At 39.2% G+C, this 18,555-nt stretch overlaps 3 protein-coding genes across 3 annotated transcripts; 1 reads left to right on the top strand and 2 right to left on the bottom strand.

Annotated features, from left to right (window-relative positions):
- Positions 1-536: 536 nt before the first annotated feature.
- Positions 537-1,883, bottom strand: LOC121769334 (transcription factor bHLH87-like). The gene is made up of 2 exons (XM_042166111.1): positions 1,649-1,883; positions 537-1,543 (listed from the first exon to the last, which is right to left on the bottom strand). Exon 2 carries the CDS (start codon positions 1,524-1,526, stop codon positions 645-647), a length of 882 nt encoding a protein of 293 aa, XP_042022045.1. The 5' UTR covers positions 1,527-1,543; positions 1,649-1,883; the 3' UTR covers positions 537-644.
- Positions 1,884-3,724: 1,841 nt separating this feature from the next.
- LOC121769333 lies at positions 3,725-5,483 on the top strand. Its single transcript, XM_042166110.1, has 3 exons — positions 3,725-3,791; positions 3,886-4,549; positions 4,640-5,483. The coding sequence occupies exons 2-3, from the start codon at positions 3,897-3,899 to the stop codon at positions 5,406-5,408; spliced, it is 1,422 nt and encodes a 473-aa protein (XP_042022044.1). The 5' UTR covers positions 3,725-3,791; positions 3,886-3,896; the 3' UTR covers positions 5,409-5,483.
- A 10,137-nt stretch (positions 5,484-15,620) lies between these two features.
- LOC121768611 lies at positions 15,621-17,522 on the bottom strand. The gene is made up of 2 exons (XM_042165140.1): positions 17,461-17,522; positions 15,621-16,218 (listed from the first exon to the last, which is right to left on the bottom strand). Exons 1-2 carry the CDS (start codon positions 17,520-17,522, stop codon positions 15,621-15,623), a joined length of 660 nt encoding a protein of 219 aa, XP_042021074.1.
- Between the last annotated feature and the right edge of the window lie 1,033 nt (positions 17,523-18,555).

Here is an 18,555-nt window from a genome sequence, read left to right as displayed (position 1 = left end):
GGGTCGTGTTCGGATTTGAAGGTAGCAGGTCGGGTTCGTGTTCGGATTTACAGTTTCCTTAACAGGTCGAGTTCGGGTTAGGCCTTATTGGGTTGGGTCGTTATCAGGTTGACCCGATAACGACCCAATCCGCACAATTTGCCAGCCCTAATTATAACCATGGAGTTGTAGGACAGTTGGGCGGCGACCTTGAGGTCACGGGTTCAAATCCCGCCATCTGCTAAAAAACTTTTGACCTTAATCCGTAAATTCGATCGAATATGATTAGCATTAATCTGTGAATTCGATCGAATATGATTAGTCGAATTCCACCAAATGCGGGTTCGGTACATGTCAAACCAAAGACAGAAAAGATCGAATATGATTAGCATTAATCTGTAAATTCGATCGAATATGATTAGTCGAATTCCACCAAATGCGGGTTCGGTACATGTCAAACCAAAGACAGAAAATAAGGGCAATTAATTACTCCACAAAAAAGTACTACCATACGGTTTCATTTCGGAAATAAAATGTCCTGCGAAAAAATTCTAGATGAAATTTTGCCCTTTTTACTCGTTCGAATTTTTTTGTCAGCACATTTTTAATTCAAAATTTAAAACTTTTTACAATTAACCATAGGATGAGACATTTTCGTTAAAACGCTAAAACAGCGAGAACCGGGGCTGCTGCTGTATGGCAAACTGGTAGCTTAGCAACGGCGAAAATGCAAAATTCGCGGGAAAATTATAGAGCGTCGGATCAATCAAACTCTTCTTCCCCAACGCTTCGAGAGCTCTGACCTGCGATCTGAGGAATTTGAGATAATTCGCCGCTTCATCCAGCATCGACGCCGTGTCCATTTTCCCGCCGCCGGGGACCAGCTTCTGCAAAACCCTGATTCTCTCGCTGATCCTCTCTCTCCTCTGCCTCGCCGCCACCGTCTGCGGATCGCTCGAAACCCGCACGTTCCTCCTCCTCGGCCTCTCCGCCGCCTCCTCGCCGAAGCTCACCGGCCTGAGCGCCGCCGCGCGGTAGATTAGCTCCTTCATCTGCGCGATCGCCTCCGCGTCCGCCTCGTCGGCCGATGACTGGAAACTGATGTTCGACGATGACGAAACCGGATTTTCTAATCTCGCCTTTTTGGGTTTTTGCCGGAAACCGCCGCCGTGATCGGAAAATTTCGACCGGAAATCGAGATTCGTTGATTCGACCGGCGCCTCTCTCTTCCTCTTGTTGTCGTTAGCTGAAGATCCGCGGTGATCTTCAGTGATTTCTTCGGAATTTCGCCAAATTGGGATGTTTTCGTCAATTTCGCGAAATTCCGGAGGAGATCCCGCCGTCTTGCTCGGCTGATGTGGCGGTGGCGTCGGTGAGGCTGGTTGATGCGGAGTTGCGGACAGAAGGCGGTCGAGGGACTCGAACGAGGCGAAATCCCAACCGTCGCCAGTAGCTGGATTGTTGTTGTTGTTGAAGCAGAGAGGGTTATTTGTGCTTGACATTATCAAGCTTTGTTGAAGCTCATTGCCCCAATCAATATTATCCATTTGATTCTTTTCTGTCACTATAAAGCATTAAAAAAAAAATTTTGAGGTAACAAAATTTGGACAAGTATATGATGTAAAATAAAGAAACAAAAAAGGAAAAAGATAAATTCTTAGATGCATACCTTAAAGAGGAGCAGAGTCAAGAATTAGTTATGAATTGTGCTGATTTGGAATACAAGATTATATAGAAAGAATAATACTAGTACTATACAGGAGGATTCATGTATATTTTAATACTCCTATAGTACAACACTGGAAAATGAGCAGTACTTGGATTAATAGTTTATATTATTGATGCAATTGCAAATGGTTTTTCAAAAGATAAAGCTCTGTGAAAAGCATGAGATTTCAGAGAGTAAAGAAGTAGTACTCCAAAGGTTGAAATTTTATAATGAAATATTTATATGAAGTGGGGAAAGCTCTAATATTAATCCTCCTTTTGGCTGCTTCTGTTTTAGCATGCGCTCTGTAAAGGTTGTAATTTACAAGATTAAATTTAAACTTCAAAGATTTCCACTAATCATAGTTTAATCATAGCTATTTCTGCAGTACAACAGTGATAAAGTTTTTACCTTTCACGATTTCTGTCCTTGGAATTCATCCGTTCTATTTTTTGACCGTTTAACGATGCAATTAGTAATATTTTTTTTATCATATGGAAATGGAAAATGATCGACCTTTTAGATAGAACATAGTAGAAGGAAGGAGGTGAGTAGTGGGAATGATTCGAAATTGTAATAATGGAGTGCTCATTTCAGTTGGAAGAAGCTCGGCTAGAAAGGAGTTCGGTAAGCTCGGCTTACCGAGCTGGAACTAGCCTGGAACTAGCCGAGAAGAAGAAGAAGGCAGAAGTCGGTAAGCTCAGCGGTAAAGAAGCTCGGTATGGAAGCTCGGTATGGAAGCTCGGTAAGGAAGCTCGGCGTTGAGCTGGAATGAGCCGAGAAGGAAGAGTTCGGTTGTAAGCCGAGAAGGAGTTCGGTATTGAGCCGAAGAAGGAGTTCGGTCTTGAACCGAGAAGGTAGAAGCAACCTAGCCGAACTAGCCGTTGGAGCAGCAGTTAGTTAGCTGAGATGTAGCGGTTATTCTTCTTGCTTTCTTGATTCTTCTTGTAGTTAGTTAGTAGCAGTTGCTACGTGATTATGGAGCTTTAAATAGCTCACCGTGTATGTAGTTTAGAGTAGAGTTTAATCAATAAAGAGTTTTCCAGTTTTCTCTCCAAGATTATCATCTTCAATACTCAAAGTGTGAGTGTGTGTGTTTTCTGCATTGTGTGATCTCATACAACAGTGAGTGTGTGTGTGATCTTATTGAGTGTGTGAAAGCCTTGTGTGCGTAAATCCCAACAGAAATTTTCAGAGGATTTTGGCAGGCAATACAAAATGTGTTTTGCTATTATTGATAAGACACTAGATAATAAAACTTCCAACTTGCTCATACTAATTGTATTCCACTTATATATATTTTTATTTTCTCTTTCATTTTTCTACTTTTTTTCTACTTTAGTCTCTTCACTTAAATTTCACGTCCAAAAGAAATGTCTTAAATGGCTTGGATAGCATTGAGTGACATTTATACTTTGACTCTTCTGTTGTAGTTAAATCATACTTCCTCTATCTCATAAAAATATGGGCAATAGGTATGGTACGAGAATTAAAACAAAATTGATAAAGTAAGAGAGATTGAGAATGATATGATAAATGAAGAGAGATGATTGGTAGTTAAAGTAGTATTAATAGATAGTGAGACCTATATTATTAAATTGATATAACTTTTCAAAAATGGAATGCATATATTTTTGTGGGACGGACGAAAATAGAAAGTGTACATATTTTTATAGGACGGGAGAGTATTAAATCCGTCCATTATTAGTAGTCTTGATTTGCCACTTTAGAACGTCGGCCGATTAGGAGTTTGGTTCACTTTTACTAGACATGATAAATATATCTCACATTCCACTACTTCATTTCACACATATTTTATTAGTATAAATTTTATATAAAAATGTGTCTCATATTATGTTATTTGTTCCACCTACTTTTTCTGTATATTTTTTAAAACATGTGGCGAACGTATTTGTTTTGGATTGTCCCTCTATAGACTATAGGTAAAAAATAATTATACCCTGGTGGTAAGTTGATTTGTTTGTGATACAATTACAGTAGAATATTAACCACACGTACACTTAAATGTATCTATAAATAGAATAGAGGGAAGGAGATCATGATTCATCACAACATAAGTAAGGTGGAAAGAAGAAAGCGCGCGGTAAACATGAATCCTGTCCTTTAGTTTATGAGTTTATTACTAGAATAATAGTGGATTTAATCTGTCTGTGAAATGTGATACTGTACTACATTAGGTTGGAGTAAGATGTCGGAGAAGCTAACAAGGTTCATCGTGATCACATTTACTCACTTCAGCGGCGGGCGGTGTGCAGTGCGCGATGAAGTGAGCAAGTCGGTAGTTATGGGAACACAGAGCAAGTTCAGCGAGCGAGCGAAGATCGAAGTGGAACCATCCTCAATCAACGAGCGTTATGTTCACCTTCGCTTCAGCAGCTCCAACAGATACTGGCAGAGAAATCCAGACAACAACTTGATTGTGGCTGAATCCATCAAGCCGGTGGAACACCTCACCGACCCTTCCTCTACTTTGTTTGAGCAAATATCCACTGATAAACACATCTCCAAGAAGGTCTTCTTCCTCCGCCACGTCCAGACCGGGCACCGGGTGGTCGGAGACGCAGACGCTGCTGGCAGTCCAGACCCCATCCCTCTCCACGTGGCACCAAATGCCCAGGACGATGAGGGCCTTCTAGAATTTGTGAATTGGAGCACGCTGGTTAAACTTCCTAGCCACGTCGCTTTCAAAGGCTTCAACCAGAGCTACCTCAAGGGCATCTGGGCGGAACACCATCATTACTTGCAGTTCGCTGCCGAGGATCGCAACAGCGTGGTTGCCGGCCACCGGGTCTTCCTCCAGCCCAACGGCTCTCTCCGGATTAAATCTGATTATTTCAACATGTATATAAAAAAACGGCGAGTTTTTTTTAGTTAATCATTTACAATTCAGTTACAGTAGTATCAATTGAGGTGCGTCATCATCATGATTAGGTATTGGCAGTACGGGTATGACTGGATATATGCGTCAAACCAGGACCCTGGAAGCGAATCCAACACTCTGTTCTGGCCTGTGAGAGTCGACGGGGACACCATCGCACTTCGCTGCAATGCCAACAACAGGTTCTGCAAAAGCCACGACTACAAGGGCAAGAATCGGTGCCTGAACGCGGCGGTTGACACCATCGTGAACGAAGCAAGGATGACAGTAGAGGAGCTCGTGACGAACAGGACTATTTCCCAGGTCAAGTATCGGATGGAGGACGCGAGGATCTATGACGTCATTCCTTACTTGGCCGGCTCCACCACAGCAACCAACCACTCAAATCTAAAGGGTGGAATTGGCGTGCAGTTAACGTACCAAGACAGCAAGAGTTATACCTTCAGCCGCAGCACATCTTTGACGGCGGGGGTCAAAGCCACCATCAAGGCCGGCATTCCTTTTATCGTCGACGAATCTATCGAAGTTAGCTTTGAAGCGACAGAGACGCTCGAGTGGGACACCGCCAAGACTATTACTACAACGGTTACTGCTACGGGTTCAGTAGAAGTGGATCCGAGGACTATCGCTACGGTTCACTACGTGGCTTCGATGGGGAAGTGCGATATACCTTACTCCTACACTCAGTCGGAGCAGAGCTCCACTGACGGCACATTCTCTGAAACTGGTTATGAAGATGGTATTTACACCGGCGTCAGTTGTTACAACTTTGACTTTGTCATCGACTCTACTAAACCTCTTGATCCACCACCCTCAACCTGACCTACAACACCTCCCATCTATCCTTCTCGGGTTTTCTTCATCGGTTCTTTCCCGAGTCATATTATCGAACCGCATAAGATTAGCTTTTTCATATAAATTCAGTCTTGTCTTTCCTTTATTGCCATCACAAATTTCCTTGTAATTTTTAATCTTTCAGTACTCCATGTTTTTAGTTAGGAAAGAGAAACTGTTAATTTCCATACCTTAAAATTCAATTAAGTGATTCATGAACAAATTAAGCCATTAAACAATCATACCTCCGTCCCACAGTAAGAATCACATTTTACTTTTACCATAAAATGGTAAATAGATCTCACATTCCACCTCTCAATTCTATTCACATTTTATTATAAAACTAATATATATATAAGTGAGACTCATAATTTACTAACTTATTCAATCCACTTTTCTTTACATTTTTTAAAACATGTGCTCACAATAAATGTGACAATCAAGTGGGAAGAGGTAGTAACTTTTTCTTCAAGGTCTTTGTTCGAAAACTTTCCAACGTGTACAACCAGTTGACGCACCTGCTGCAAATAACTGAACGATATGAATGATTAATATAGTGGGCCAACCATGATTGGGCCTCCATTTAACTTTCCGGCCCGATGTATGAATGGGCATATGCCTTGCTAGTGGGTAGGTCTACGGTACACGCTACACGGGCTAACCCGAATTCGTCCAAAATTAGATCCAGATCTGCCCAAATTTATGAAATTGTAACGCATTTCTAATTCTCCTTATTTATTTAGAGAGTTTATTTTTCATGTAATTTTATTTATTTAATAATGTTTTTTTCAAATAATAACTAAGATCTAAATAATGTACATAAAGACCAATTGGCCGACATTAAATTGATCTAGTATGAAAGTCAATTAATTTTATGATTGTGATGACATTTCCTAAATTTACTCGATTTTATACATCTGTCGATCAAAAAAATAGATCAGTTTTACCATTTTGGACCATTCATCAAAATTAGGCTAGTTTCAAAATATGAAAAGTTTCAGACAATTAAATACTACTCCTAATGATGTGGACCATATAATCCATTAATACTACTTCACTCTCTCTATACATGACACACTTGGATGATGACACTTATATTAATATAAGAGAAATAAAATTTTATAAAAAAATGTGATATACTTTGTGGAACAAACTAAAAAGAAAAGCATGAAATATGCATTTCAAGGACACTGAAAATTATTTTATAGTACATTTTAAATAATTTTTATGAAAAAGTTTTTTCTATTATCGTAATATTGTATGTATGAATCTTTGGACAGCTCGACGACTTTTTATTTAATTCAAAATATTTAAGTGGTTGATAAAATCAACGCGGAGGGGCATGGGTGCATGTTCTACAAAGAAATAAAATGTTTTGGTTTATTAATTATGAATAAGACATTTTATTTAATTTTTTAACTTAAATGTCTTATTAATAATCACAATGAGTTTTAGTGGCATTTTATGCGTTTGATTAAACATTATAATCCTACTTTATTTTTTTCTGAGTGGGAGACAAGAGTTAGAAATACAAATTGCGCCAATATAATATTGGAGCTCGATGAGTAGTTCAACTAATGATCTCAAAAAATAAATATTTATATTGTATATTTAGACTGTGATGTATGCAAAATTTATTTTTAATTATAAATTAGACTGTGATGTATGCAAAATTTATTTTTAAGTGGATTTGTTTATGGGAAATGGGAATGTCTTTTTGGATAATATTATTTTATATTGATTCATATAATTTTCATTGTTATTTTGTTATAAATATAATATACTATATGTTATTCATTAGTTACCAATTTAACAAGAAAAATTGGAACTATGAGATGATTCCATAGTGACGACCATGACGTTGCTAGTAAATTCGAATTTCTATCATGAAAGAAAGGGTCCTCTCCAAATTTATCATTTTGATTTTATGGCCCCCATCCATTCGTATAATAAATGTTGGGTGATTGTTTATTTCCAAATTATATTACTCGACGGTCGACACAAAATCAAGACATGCACTTGATTAAATTATTCTATTAAAAAAAATAAAAATAAAACAGCAATAAATACAATAAGATAAAGAAGTCCGTAGATAGGGAATGTGTCTCATTCACATAATGAATTATATACTAGTATATCTAAATATGGCATGATATGCACTAAATAAATTTCAATTGTCCAGTGTTTCATAAATTCGAAATTTGGTCCCCAACAACCAACCCACACCCCCATCCAGGATGTGACCATCAATCTACATTCAAGATTACATGCTAATAACACAAATTTAATTTTATTACATTATCCACAATAATTAATTACTACTAGTATATTTTAGTTAACTCAAAACTATTGTAGAATAAAACACTCCCCCGAATATATGTTCCACTTTGACTTGACTCGGATTTAAAAAAATGTATAAGCTTGTGTATGAACGCTGAATCGAGATCATAGCCATCCAGGTTGGAGTTCTTGGGATTAGTAGTGGGGGTGGTAATTCTAGAAAAATGTTGGGAGAGGGACGTTTCGTTAGGGATGAGACATTAGTCCCACAACCGGATTTTGGACGGTGGTAGCCGACGACATTGAATGTGACAAAATTCTCAATACATGCATCCAAATTTGGACAACTTCATTTGTGAGTTTAGTTGAAAAATATGTTGCTATTAATGTGGGATTAAACTCACAATCTAATCCGACAATTACCTCTTCAACAATTGTTCCGACAAGTATAATTGGATGGTTTCTTGTTGAGCTAGCCATGGAATCGACCGTTTTGGTGATTGTTAGCTTAAACCGGCAAAACATACCGATTATGAACCCGGAGTGGAGTCGGAATAGTCTTCCTTTATTCGGGCCGATTCCGCTCCGGTTCTAGAGGAACAACCGGATTCTAAGCGACGGCAACAACTCAACACTTATCTAGTACTATTATTTTTCGTATCTAAAGACTAAAAACATTATAAACTATAAATTCATAAACTACTCCTTATTAGTTATTACTAATAATGTAGATACAACTCTCTTCTATACTATTCTCTCTCTTACCTTACTTTCTCTCCACTTTAACTATATATTATCATCTTTGCATAACAACAGCCAAAAAGAAATCAATCACTTAAGATTTTCAAGCGGTATTTATTTTGACCACCGACATTGTACCATTAATTATGAATAAGAAAAAACTAATGCTAGTTGATGGGAGCAAACTGTCAAATCCAAGATAGCAGTTTTAATTTATAATGTAAGCCAGATAATTGAATTTAAAACAGAAAACAATATATAGACCTTTTAATAAGGATCAGGGATTTAAAATTGTTGGTATTCATTTTAAATAATGAGTTGACAAATAAGCAGAGCTGAAGTTGCAATGGCAGCCCATTTTGGTGAGCTGTATTGATAGGGTGCATGTAGGAAACCCATCTGAAGATTTCTCAATGCCTGCCTATCTAGGCACGTTGTGTGTGAGAACAAGAGATGTGTGTGTATGAGTGAGAGACTGGTCATGCCTAACTTTGTGTGCTTGTAATGACTAATCCAGGAATCGGCGCCTCTCTCTTCCTCTTGTTGTCGTTAGCTGAAGATCCGCGGTGATCTTCAGAGATTTCTTCGGAATTTCGCGAAATTGAAGGAGATGTTTTAGTCAATTTCGCGGAATTCCAGAGGGAGATCCCGTCGTCTTGCTCGGCTGATGTGGCGGTGGCGTCGGTGAGGCTGGTTGATGCAGACAGAAGGCGGTCGAGGGACTCGAACGAGGCGAAACCCCAACCGTCGTCGCCAGTAGCTGGATTGTTGTTGTTGTTGTTGTTGAAGCAGAGAGGGTTACTTGTGCTTGACATTATCAAGCTTTGTTGAAGCTCATTGCCCCAATCAATATTATCCATTTGATTCTTCTTTGTCACTATTAATCATGTTGAAGATTCGTCCGTCCCTGATCCATCCACTTTTTTGAAGATTCGTCCATCCCTAAAAATGTGTCACCTTTCACTTTTTCTTTTACCATTTTTTGTAGTGGACCCTACATTCCACTAACTCATTCACACTCACATTTTATTATAAAACTAATATATAAAAGTAGGACCCACATGCCACCAACTTTTTCAACTCACTTTCTATTACATTTATTAAAACCCGTACCGGGTCAAATGGTGACGAATTTTGGGGGACGGAGGGAGTATTATTTTATTTTTGACAGTTGACAGAAGATGCAAATGGTTTTTCAAAAGATAAGGCTTTGTGAAGAGCATGAGATTTCAGAGAGTAAAGAAGTAGTACTCCATAGGTTGAAATTTTATAATGAAATATTTATATGAAGTGGGGAAAGCTCTAATATTAATCCTCCTTTTGGCTGCTTCTGTTTTAGCATGCGCTCTGTAAAGGTTGTAATTTACAAGATTAAATTTAAACTTCAAAGATTTCCACTAATCATAGTTTAATCATAGCTATTTCTGCAGTACAACAGTGATAAAGTTTTTACCTTTCACGATTTCTGTCCTTGGAATTCATCCGTTCTATTTTTTGACCGTTTAACGATGCAATTAGTAATATTTTTTTATCATATGGAAATGGAAAATGATCGACCTTTTAGATAGAACATAGTAGAAGGAAGGAGGTGAGTAGTGGGAATGATTCGAAATTGTAATAATGGAGTACTCATTTCAGTTGGAAGAAGCTCGGCTAGAAAGGAGTTCGGTAAGCTCGGCTTACCGAGCTGGAACTAGCCTGGAACTAGCCGAGAAGAAGAAGAAGGCAGAAGTCGGTAAGCTCAGCGGTAAAGAAGCTCGGTATAGAAGCTCGGTATGGAAGCTCGGTAAGGAAGCTCGGCGTTGAGCTGGAATGAGCCGAGAAGGAAGAGTTCGGTTGTAAGCCGAGAAGGAGTTCGGTATTGAGCCGAAGAAGGAGTTCGGTCTTGAACCGAGAAGGTAGAAGCAACCTAGCCGAACTAGCCGTTGGAGCAGCAGTTAGTTAGCTGAGATGTAGCGGTTATTCTTCTTGCTTTCTTGATTCTTCTTGTAGTTAGTTAGTAGCAGTTGCTACGTGATTATGGAGCTTTAAATAGCTCACCGTGTATGTAGTTTAGAGTAGAGTTTAATCAATAAAGAGTTTTCCAGTTTTCTCTCCAAGATTATCATCTTCAATACTCAAAGTGTGAGTGTGTGTGTTTTCTGCATTGTGTGATCTCATACAACAGTGAGTGTGTGTGTGATCTTATTGAGTGTGTGAAAGCCTTGTGTGCGTAAATCCCAACAAGTGGCGCCGTCTGTGGGAAAGGGATATTGAAGCTGATTTGCAGAGGATCAAACGGTTTCAGAGATGGCAGCAAGGCTTGATGCAGAGAAGTTCACAGGCAAGAATGATTATGGCCTGTGGAAGATGAAGATGAAGGCGGTTTTAATTCAACAAGGCTTGGCGGCAGTTCTTGCAAAACCAGATGAGAAAGGAAAGGCTCCAGTGCTTGATGAAAAAGCTCAGGCAAAGATGGAGGAGATGCAGCTCAAGGCACATTCTGCAGTGATTCTGTGCCTTGGAGATAAGGTCTTGAGGGAAGTTCAAGAAGCCAAGACTGCGGTGGAGATCTTGGACAAGTTAGATGAAGTTTACTTGGCCAAATCCTTGGCTAACCGGCTGTATCTCAAGAGGAGGCTGTATGCCTATAGTTTTTCTGGAGATAGGTCCATCATTGAGCAGCTAGAGGAGTTCAACAAGATCATTGATGACCTGGGATCTGTTGATGTCAAGATCTCAGATGAGGATAAGGCCATTCTCACATTGAATGCCTTACCTAGCTCGTATGACCAGCTAAGTGATGCAATTATCTATGGAAGAGATAAACCTATCACCTATGCAGAAGTCTATTCAGCCTTGATGGCCAAAGAACTCCAGAAGACAGCCAACAGAGGCTCTGCAAGCTCCAATGTTCAAGCTGCAGAGGCCTTGAATGTGAAGAAGTTCAAGAAGCAGAACTTCAAGAAGAAGTTTGAGGGCCCTAAACCCTCAAGTTCAGATGCTCAGAAGGAAACCAGAGCTTGCTATTGGTGCAAGAAACCTGGACATTTGAAGAAAGATTGTCATGCATGGAAGAGAAAGATGGCCTCAGAGGGACACAATCAATCTGATTGTGTGGAGAGCGCTGATCCCCCGGCTCAACTCATGAATATCAATGATAGTGGGGTCAGTCATAGGTGGATTATGGATTCGGGGTGCAGCTTCCATATGTGCCCCAATAGAAGCTGGTTTCATGATCTTCAAGAAGCATCGGGTACGGTTGTTCTTGGTAATAACCACATTTGTCAGATCAAAGGAATAGGGAAGGTAAAGCTAAGCCTACAAGATGGCTCTATAAAGATCCTAACTGGGGTGAGGTATATTCCAGAAGTAAAGAGGAACCTCATCTCATTGGGAATGCTGGAACAGAAAGGGTTCACCATATTGATGAGTCAAGGAAAATTGTTTGTGAAATCTGGAGATGCAGTGATGATGGAGGCTGACAGAGAGCATATTCTCTATTATCTGAAGGCTAGGGCTGTTGATGGAGAAAGCAATGCAGTGTCAGATGATTCCATAATGCTATGGCACAAGAGATTGGGCCACCCAGCCGAAGGAAGCTTGAAAGAACTCATCAAGAAGGGTCTGATCTCTGGAGATTTCAACAAGATGGACCCCTGTGAGCAATGTATACTTGGAAAGGCTAAGAAGGCACCCTATCCTACAGGTATTCACTCTTCTACAGCCCCTTTAGACTACATACATAGTGATCTTTGGGGGCCTTCACCGGTGTGTTCAATTGGTGGAGGAAAGTATTATCTAGCTATCATTGATGACTATACAAGGAAGTTGTGGGTATATATTCTTAAAGAAAAATCTGAAACACTCACAAAGTTCAAGATATGGTGTAAGGAGGTTGAGCTAGAGAAGGGTAGAAGTGTTAAATGCTTAAGGACAGACAATGGCCTAGAGTTCTTGTCTGCTGAGTTTGATCTGTTTTGTAAAGAGAAGGGTATGAAGAGGCACCGGACTGTTCCTGGTAATCCTCAGCAAAATGGTGTTGTGGAGAGGATGAATAGGACAATCCTAGAGAGGGTGAGGTGCCTACTTCTTGAGTCTGGTTTGAGCAGCAGATTCTGGGGTGAGGCTGTGTATACAGCAGCCTATCTCATCAATAAATGCCCATCTACTGCCCTGAAATCTGAAACTCCTGATTACATGTGGTATGGAGCTCACAGTGACTACTCAAAATACAAGGTGTTTGGGTGTGCAGCCTATGCTCATGCTAGGCAAAGTAAGCTTGAAGCTAGGGCTCTGAAATGTATCTTGCTGGGGTATCAGAGAGGTGTTAAGGGGTATAGGCTCTGGTGTATTGAGCCCGGTAAGCAGAAGGTCTTGGTGAGTAGGGATGTGGTGTTCTTGGAGGATCAGATGCCATTCCTAAAAGATAAGCCGGACTCCAATGAAGATGAGGGTGATTTCTTCAAGGTGGAGCCTGTGGGGGTTGGCCTAGGAGCAGGTGGAGTCATTGACTCGGGGAGTGAGTCTGATTCAGATAAAGAAGAGGCTCCAACTCAGGGCAACCAGGCTGGTGAGTCTATATCAGACTCTATCAGGGACTATCAGCTTGCAAGGGACAGAGTTAGAAGAGAAACAAGGCCACCAACAAAGTTCTCTGATGTTGTGTATTATGCTCTGTGTGCAGCTGAAGGTATTGATGGTGCAGATCCACTCACATATAAAGAAGCTATGCAGAGTAAAGATAGAGAAAGATGGATTGAAGCCATGAATGAGGAAATAGAGTCTTTACTCAAGAACAAAACATGGATTTTGGTGGACAAATCCAAGCTGAATACAGATGAAAAGGGGAGAGTGAAGGTGATTAAGATTAACACCTTGCACAATCCGGCTGACATGCTAACAAAGTCTCTAGGTAGAGACAAGTTTGATCATTGCAAGAAATGGATCAATGTTTGTGCAAGAACTGAGATGAGCCCTCAGGTGGAGAATTGTAATAATGGAGTGCTCATTTCAGTTGGAAGAAGCTCGGCTAGAAAGGAGTTCGGTAAGCTCGGCTTACCGAGCTGGAACTAGCCTGGAACTAGCCGAGAAGAAGAAGAAGGCAGAAGTCGGTAAGCTCAGCGGTAAAGAAGCTCGGTATGGAAGCTCGGTATGGAAGCTCGGTAAGGAAGCTCGGCGTTGAGCTGGAATGAGCCGAGAAGGAAGAGTTCGGTTGTAAGCCGAGAAGGAGTTCGGTATTGAGCCGAAGAAGGAGTTCGGTCTTGAACCGAGAAGGTAGAAGCAACCTAGCCGAACTAGCCGTTGGAGCAGCAGTTAGTTAGCTGAGATGTAGCGGTTATTCTTCTTGCTTTCTTGATTCTTCTTGTAGTTAGTTAGTAGCAGTTGCTACGTGATTATGGAGCTTTAAATAGCTCACCGTGTATGTAGTTTAGAGTAGAGTTTAATCAATAAAGAGTTTTCCAGTTTTCTCTCCAAGATTATCATCTTCAATACTCAAAGTGTGAGTGTGTGTGTTTTCTGCATTGTGTGATCTCATACAACAGTGAGTGTGTGTGTGATCTTATTGAGTGTGTGAAAGCCTTGTGTGCGTAAATCCCAACAGAAATTTTCAGAGGATTTTGGCAGGCAATACAAAATGTGTTTTGCTATTATTGATAAGACACTAGATAATAAAACTTCCAACTTGCTCATACTATTTTTTCTCCTTCATTTGTTTAATTTATCATCATTATATCACCACCCACGTTGGGTGATACAATGTAAGGGGTTGATCGATCCCACTATCGACCCATGATCGATCAACGAGAAACAGAAAATTTCATTAAATTCATCTTTAATTTGAAGATGTCACAAGTTGGAGTCCACTTATGTTTTTCATCCGCCATTCTTACCAGTGCTAGTTGTCGTTCTACACCTACCTTATTATGTTAGCAATGATCTTTTTTATTATATTCGATCCCACAAGTTTTGTTTACTGGATCTGTCATTGCATATACACATGCACACAAAGGTGGACTCTCTCTCACACACATATCAAGATTGGTTTTCACTCCTGTTCTTCTTCACTGTGTTCAATTACACAGGAGTTTCGTTTCCTGGATTAGTCATTGCAAGCACACAAAGTTAGGCATGGCCAGTCTCTCACTCATACACACACATCTCTTGTTCTCACACACAAAGTGGCTAGATAGGCAGGCATTGAGAAATCTTCATATGGGTTTCCTACATGCACCCTATCAATACAGCTCACCAAAATGGGCTGCCATGGCAATTTCAGCTCTGCTTATTTGTCAACTCATTATTTAAAATGAAAACCAACGATTTTAAATCCCTAATCTCTATTAAAAGGTCTATATATTGTTTTCTGTTTTAAATTCAATTATCTGGCTTACATTATAAATTAAAACTGCTATCTTGGATTTGACAGTTTGCTACCATCAACAAGCATTAGTTTTTTCTTGTTCATAATTAATGGTACAATGTCGGTGGTCAAAATAAATACCGCTTGAAAATCATCAACAATAATATTATCTTCCCAAAATCAGTGATACAATTTGCTAATTATCCAATACTTATACCAACCATATTGATCAAATAAAAATATTCTTTGATCTATAGTCAACTTATTCCAAGAATGAAAACGAATCATATCAAATTCTTGAGATTTAGGCATGTCACATACTAGTTAGCAGTGCAGTACTTCCTCCGTCCCAGCTCAAGTGATTGATTTCTTTTTGGCCGTTGTTCTGTGAAGATGATAATATATAGTTAAAGTGGAGAGAAAGTAAGGTGAGAGAGAGAATAATATAGAAGAGAGTCGTATCTACATTATTCTCTTAGTTACTTTACTTTCTCTCTACAAATTTCAAGTCGTTGAAATTTGTTACTGTTAATGTTCCAATTAGCTCGTATTCCATTAGATGCCTATGAAATGGTTCTATAATTTGGACTCCTAATATAGGTGACTGACTGTGAACAAAATAATTTGAATAGAAGATGAAAAACCAAAAGGTTGACGTTTCCACCATAATTATATTCATATCTCTGTATCATCATCAGATACATGTATCTTGGAGATGATAAGAAAGGCAAAGCACACAAATTGGAAATTGGAAATTATTGGAGATGATAAGAAAGGGAAAGCACACAAACTGGAAATCGGAATATGGAAATTGTTTGGACGCCACGCATGCCAAGCTAGAGAGGTATGGGTTTGGCGACCTCAAAGTCCATGTTGTAATAATTGGAGCCGTAGTAAATACCATCATAGTGTTGTGTTACAGTGTGTTCACCGGTGGCGGAATCAACGTCTTCCTGCGAGTAAGAGAAGGGCACACTGTAGCTTCCCTTAGTTCCAATGTAGCTAATTTTGATGGAGGTGTTAGCAGGCACATCAGCTGAAGCATTAACCGTACTCGATTTTTTCGTCTCTGTCTCTTCCGACCACGACCACTCCTTCTTCACTTCCACAGATACTTCAACTTTTCCTTTGACAGCTTCGCAGAGGTTACCTTCGAAGGAGACCTTCACTCCTCCCGTCAAACTCCAAGTACTCGTAAAAGTAGACGTCGATTGTTCTTCGTACGTTATGGCGCTCGTCAAGGTTGCCTTGTCATTCGATTTGTTCGTAAGCATGGCTGACCCGGCTATGAATGGCTCCTTGTTGTATATCCTTGCCTCATCCAGCTGATACTTGACGTCGTAGATTTTTCTTGACGACACCCGTTCCTTCACCTCGAACCTCGCCTCGTTGACTATAGTGTCTGCGGCCGCGTGCAGGTAGTCGTAGTAGAACCTGTTAAAATATAAATATATATAGGGTTGTGATCAATTGAGATTTTTTAGCCTAATTGAGAATTGAGATGCATTATAAGCCACTCATTTTTATTAAATGAGTGGTCTAGAATTTGCCACATGGAAAATATTTTTACATTAATTAATTATGAAAGGGCAGATTTGTAATTTCATCATACATTTTATTTAATAAATATTTTTTTATTTTTTTTAAAAAAATTAATTTTTTTTCCGATTTTTTATTTTTTTTATTTTTTTTTATTTTTTTATTTTTTCATTTTTTTTTTATTTTTTTTTGTCAACTACATATACAATTCATGTCAACTACACACATATAATGTCAACTACATATACAATTCATGTCAACTACACATATATAATGTCAACTACATATACAATTCATGTCAACTACACATATATAATGTCAACTATAAGCTGTTGACATTTGATGTGCAGGCTATTGACATTTGATGTGCAGGGCTATTGACATTTGATGTGCAGGCTACACATCGTAGTTGACATAATGTCTCACTAGTTGACATCGCGCGAAAATTAAAAATAATTAAAAAAATTTTAAAAAATTTAAAAAATTTTAAAAAAAAAATTAAAAAAATAAAAAAAAATTACATTTTTTTTAGTTGTTGACATTTTAATACGAGTTGTTGACATTTGATATTTTGGCTATTGAAATGAAATGACGATAATACCCCTTAGTTGACATAATCTACTTGCAGTTGACATTTCAAAATGAGTGGCTGAAAATGCATCTCAATTCTCAATTAAGCTAAAAAATCTCAACCTAACAGGACCCAATATATATATATATATAGGGATGTAATCAAAATGCAAACTCTAAATATTGTACAAACTTCAAACTATGAGCTGAACTATTAAAATAAAAATATAAATATATAGGGAGATGATCCAAACAAGAATGCATCTAAATCAAGAAATACAGCCCCAAATCTTGGCCTTAGGATTAAGTGATCTAATGGTCAATAATTAACCAAAAGCACGAAGAGTCATTATTAAGCAGTTTTAGTTCATACTATAAAATTCGAATTTGATGTCATGTTAAGATCATTTTAGGTCATGATTTGTTAGAATGACCTAAAAATAAACTAAAAATGTCCTGCATATGATTTTGTTCTGTGTTTCTGTATTTAAATATAGTTTTGCATAGATCAAAACATATATATATATATATAAGTCACCAATTGGTTTTTTGTTTCAGGTAGTGTACCTGTTGCGACTGCAGTACTTGTTGTTGGCCTCGCAGCGCAGCGCGATTGTCTTCTCATCCATTTTGATGGGCCAGAAGAGAGTGTCTTTGTTGGCGGTGTCCTGGTCGCTGGAGACGGCGTATACGGTCTGATGACTGTCATTGCCTCGCTTCCAGAACTTTTTATAATAATCCGACTTTATGCGGATATGCCCGGAGGGCAATGGCTGGATCTCATAACCTGAGCTGTCACTGTTTGGGTCATCCGACATGAATTCGAGGGATCGTTTGCCAATTCACAAAGGTCAGCCTATTAGCAGCGGTGGCTCCCTTCACCACCACTGCACGGCCATCAGGTTCGCTTCCGACCTCCACGAAGAATCCAGAGGGGACGTGAACCAGATTGAACACCCCTTCACCGCTACTACTGCTGGCCTCGAACAGGGTGCATGACTCTTTTGTTATGTCCTCTTCTGCCGTTGTCGACACAGCAACGATAAACCCATCCCCTGCGTTGTTACGACACCAGTATTTGTTGTTGTGACTAAATCGTATGTGGAAGTATTTGCTATTTGTCTTAGAAGGATCAAGCTCCATCTTTGCCATCAGGTTGAACGCACCAATCTCCGACTCAAGCGCCACTGAACCACTCACTCTACCCACCACATCCTTGAACGCGAAAAAGCTGCTTGTAGATAACTCAGGCTTCAGCAGCACGTACTGTGAAAACGACGTGAATGACATGTTCACCTGCACCTTCAACCAAATTTTCCCCCAAATTTACCACCAAGCTGCTCTTAAAAATCACCAACTTTTCCCTAAACATATTGGGGAGCGTTATTCTTCTTTTCACATCTTAGATCCTTTTTCCTTCTTAATATTACGCGTTAGATCTAAGGCATCAACGGATCAGATTGATTCTATAAAACTGGTTCCGTGTTGCATTATAGAAGGTGGTTGTATGCATTACAGGGTTATTATTGACATTTGACGAAAAAGTAACTGCCACATTTTGGTATCTGCGAATAATGCACCACATGGTCACGAGTAATGCATATAATTGACTATATAATGCACAATATGTGAACTGCAATGCATACGAATAAGATGTACCAT

Source organism: Salvia splendens, chromosome 15 (genome assembly GCF_004379255.2).
Source record: "Salvia splendens isolate huo1 chromosome 15, SspV2, whole genome shotgun sequence".
NCBI classification, from domain to species: Eukaryota; Viridiplantae; Streptophyta; class Magnoliopsida; order Lamiales; family Lamiaceae; genus Salvia; species Salvia splendens.
Note: the sequence above shows the minus strand (reverse complement) of the source record. Positions and strands in the feature narration are given on the sequence as shown.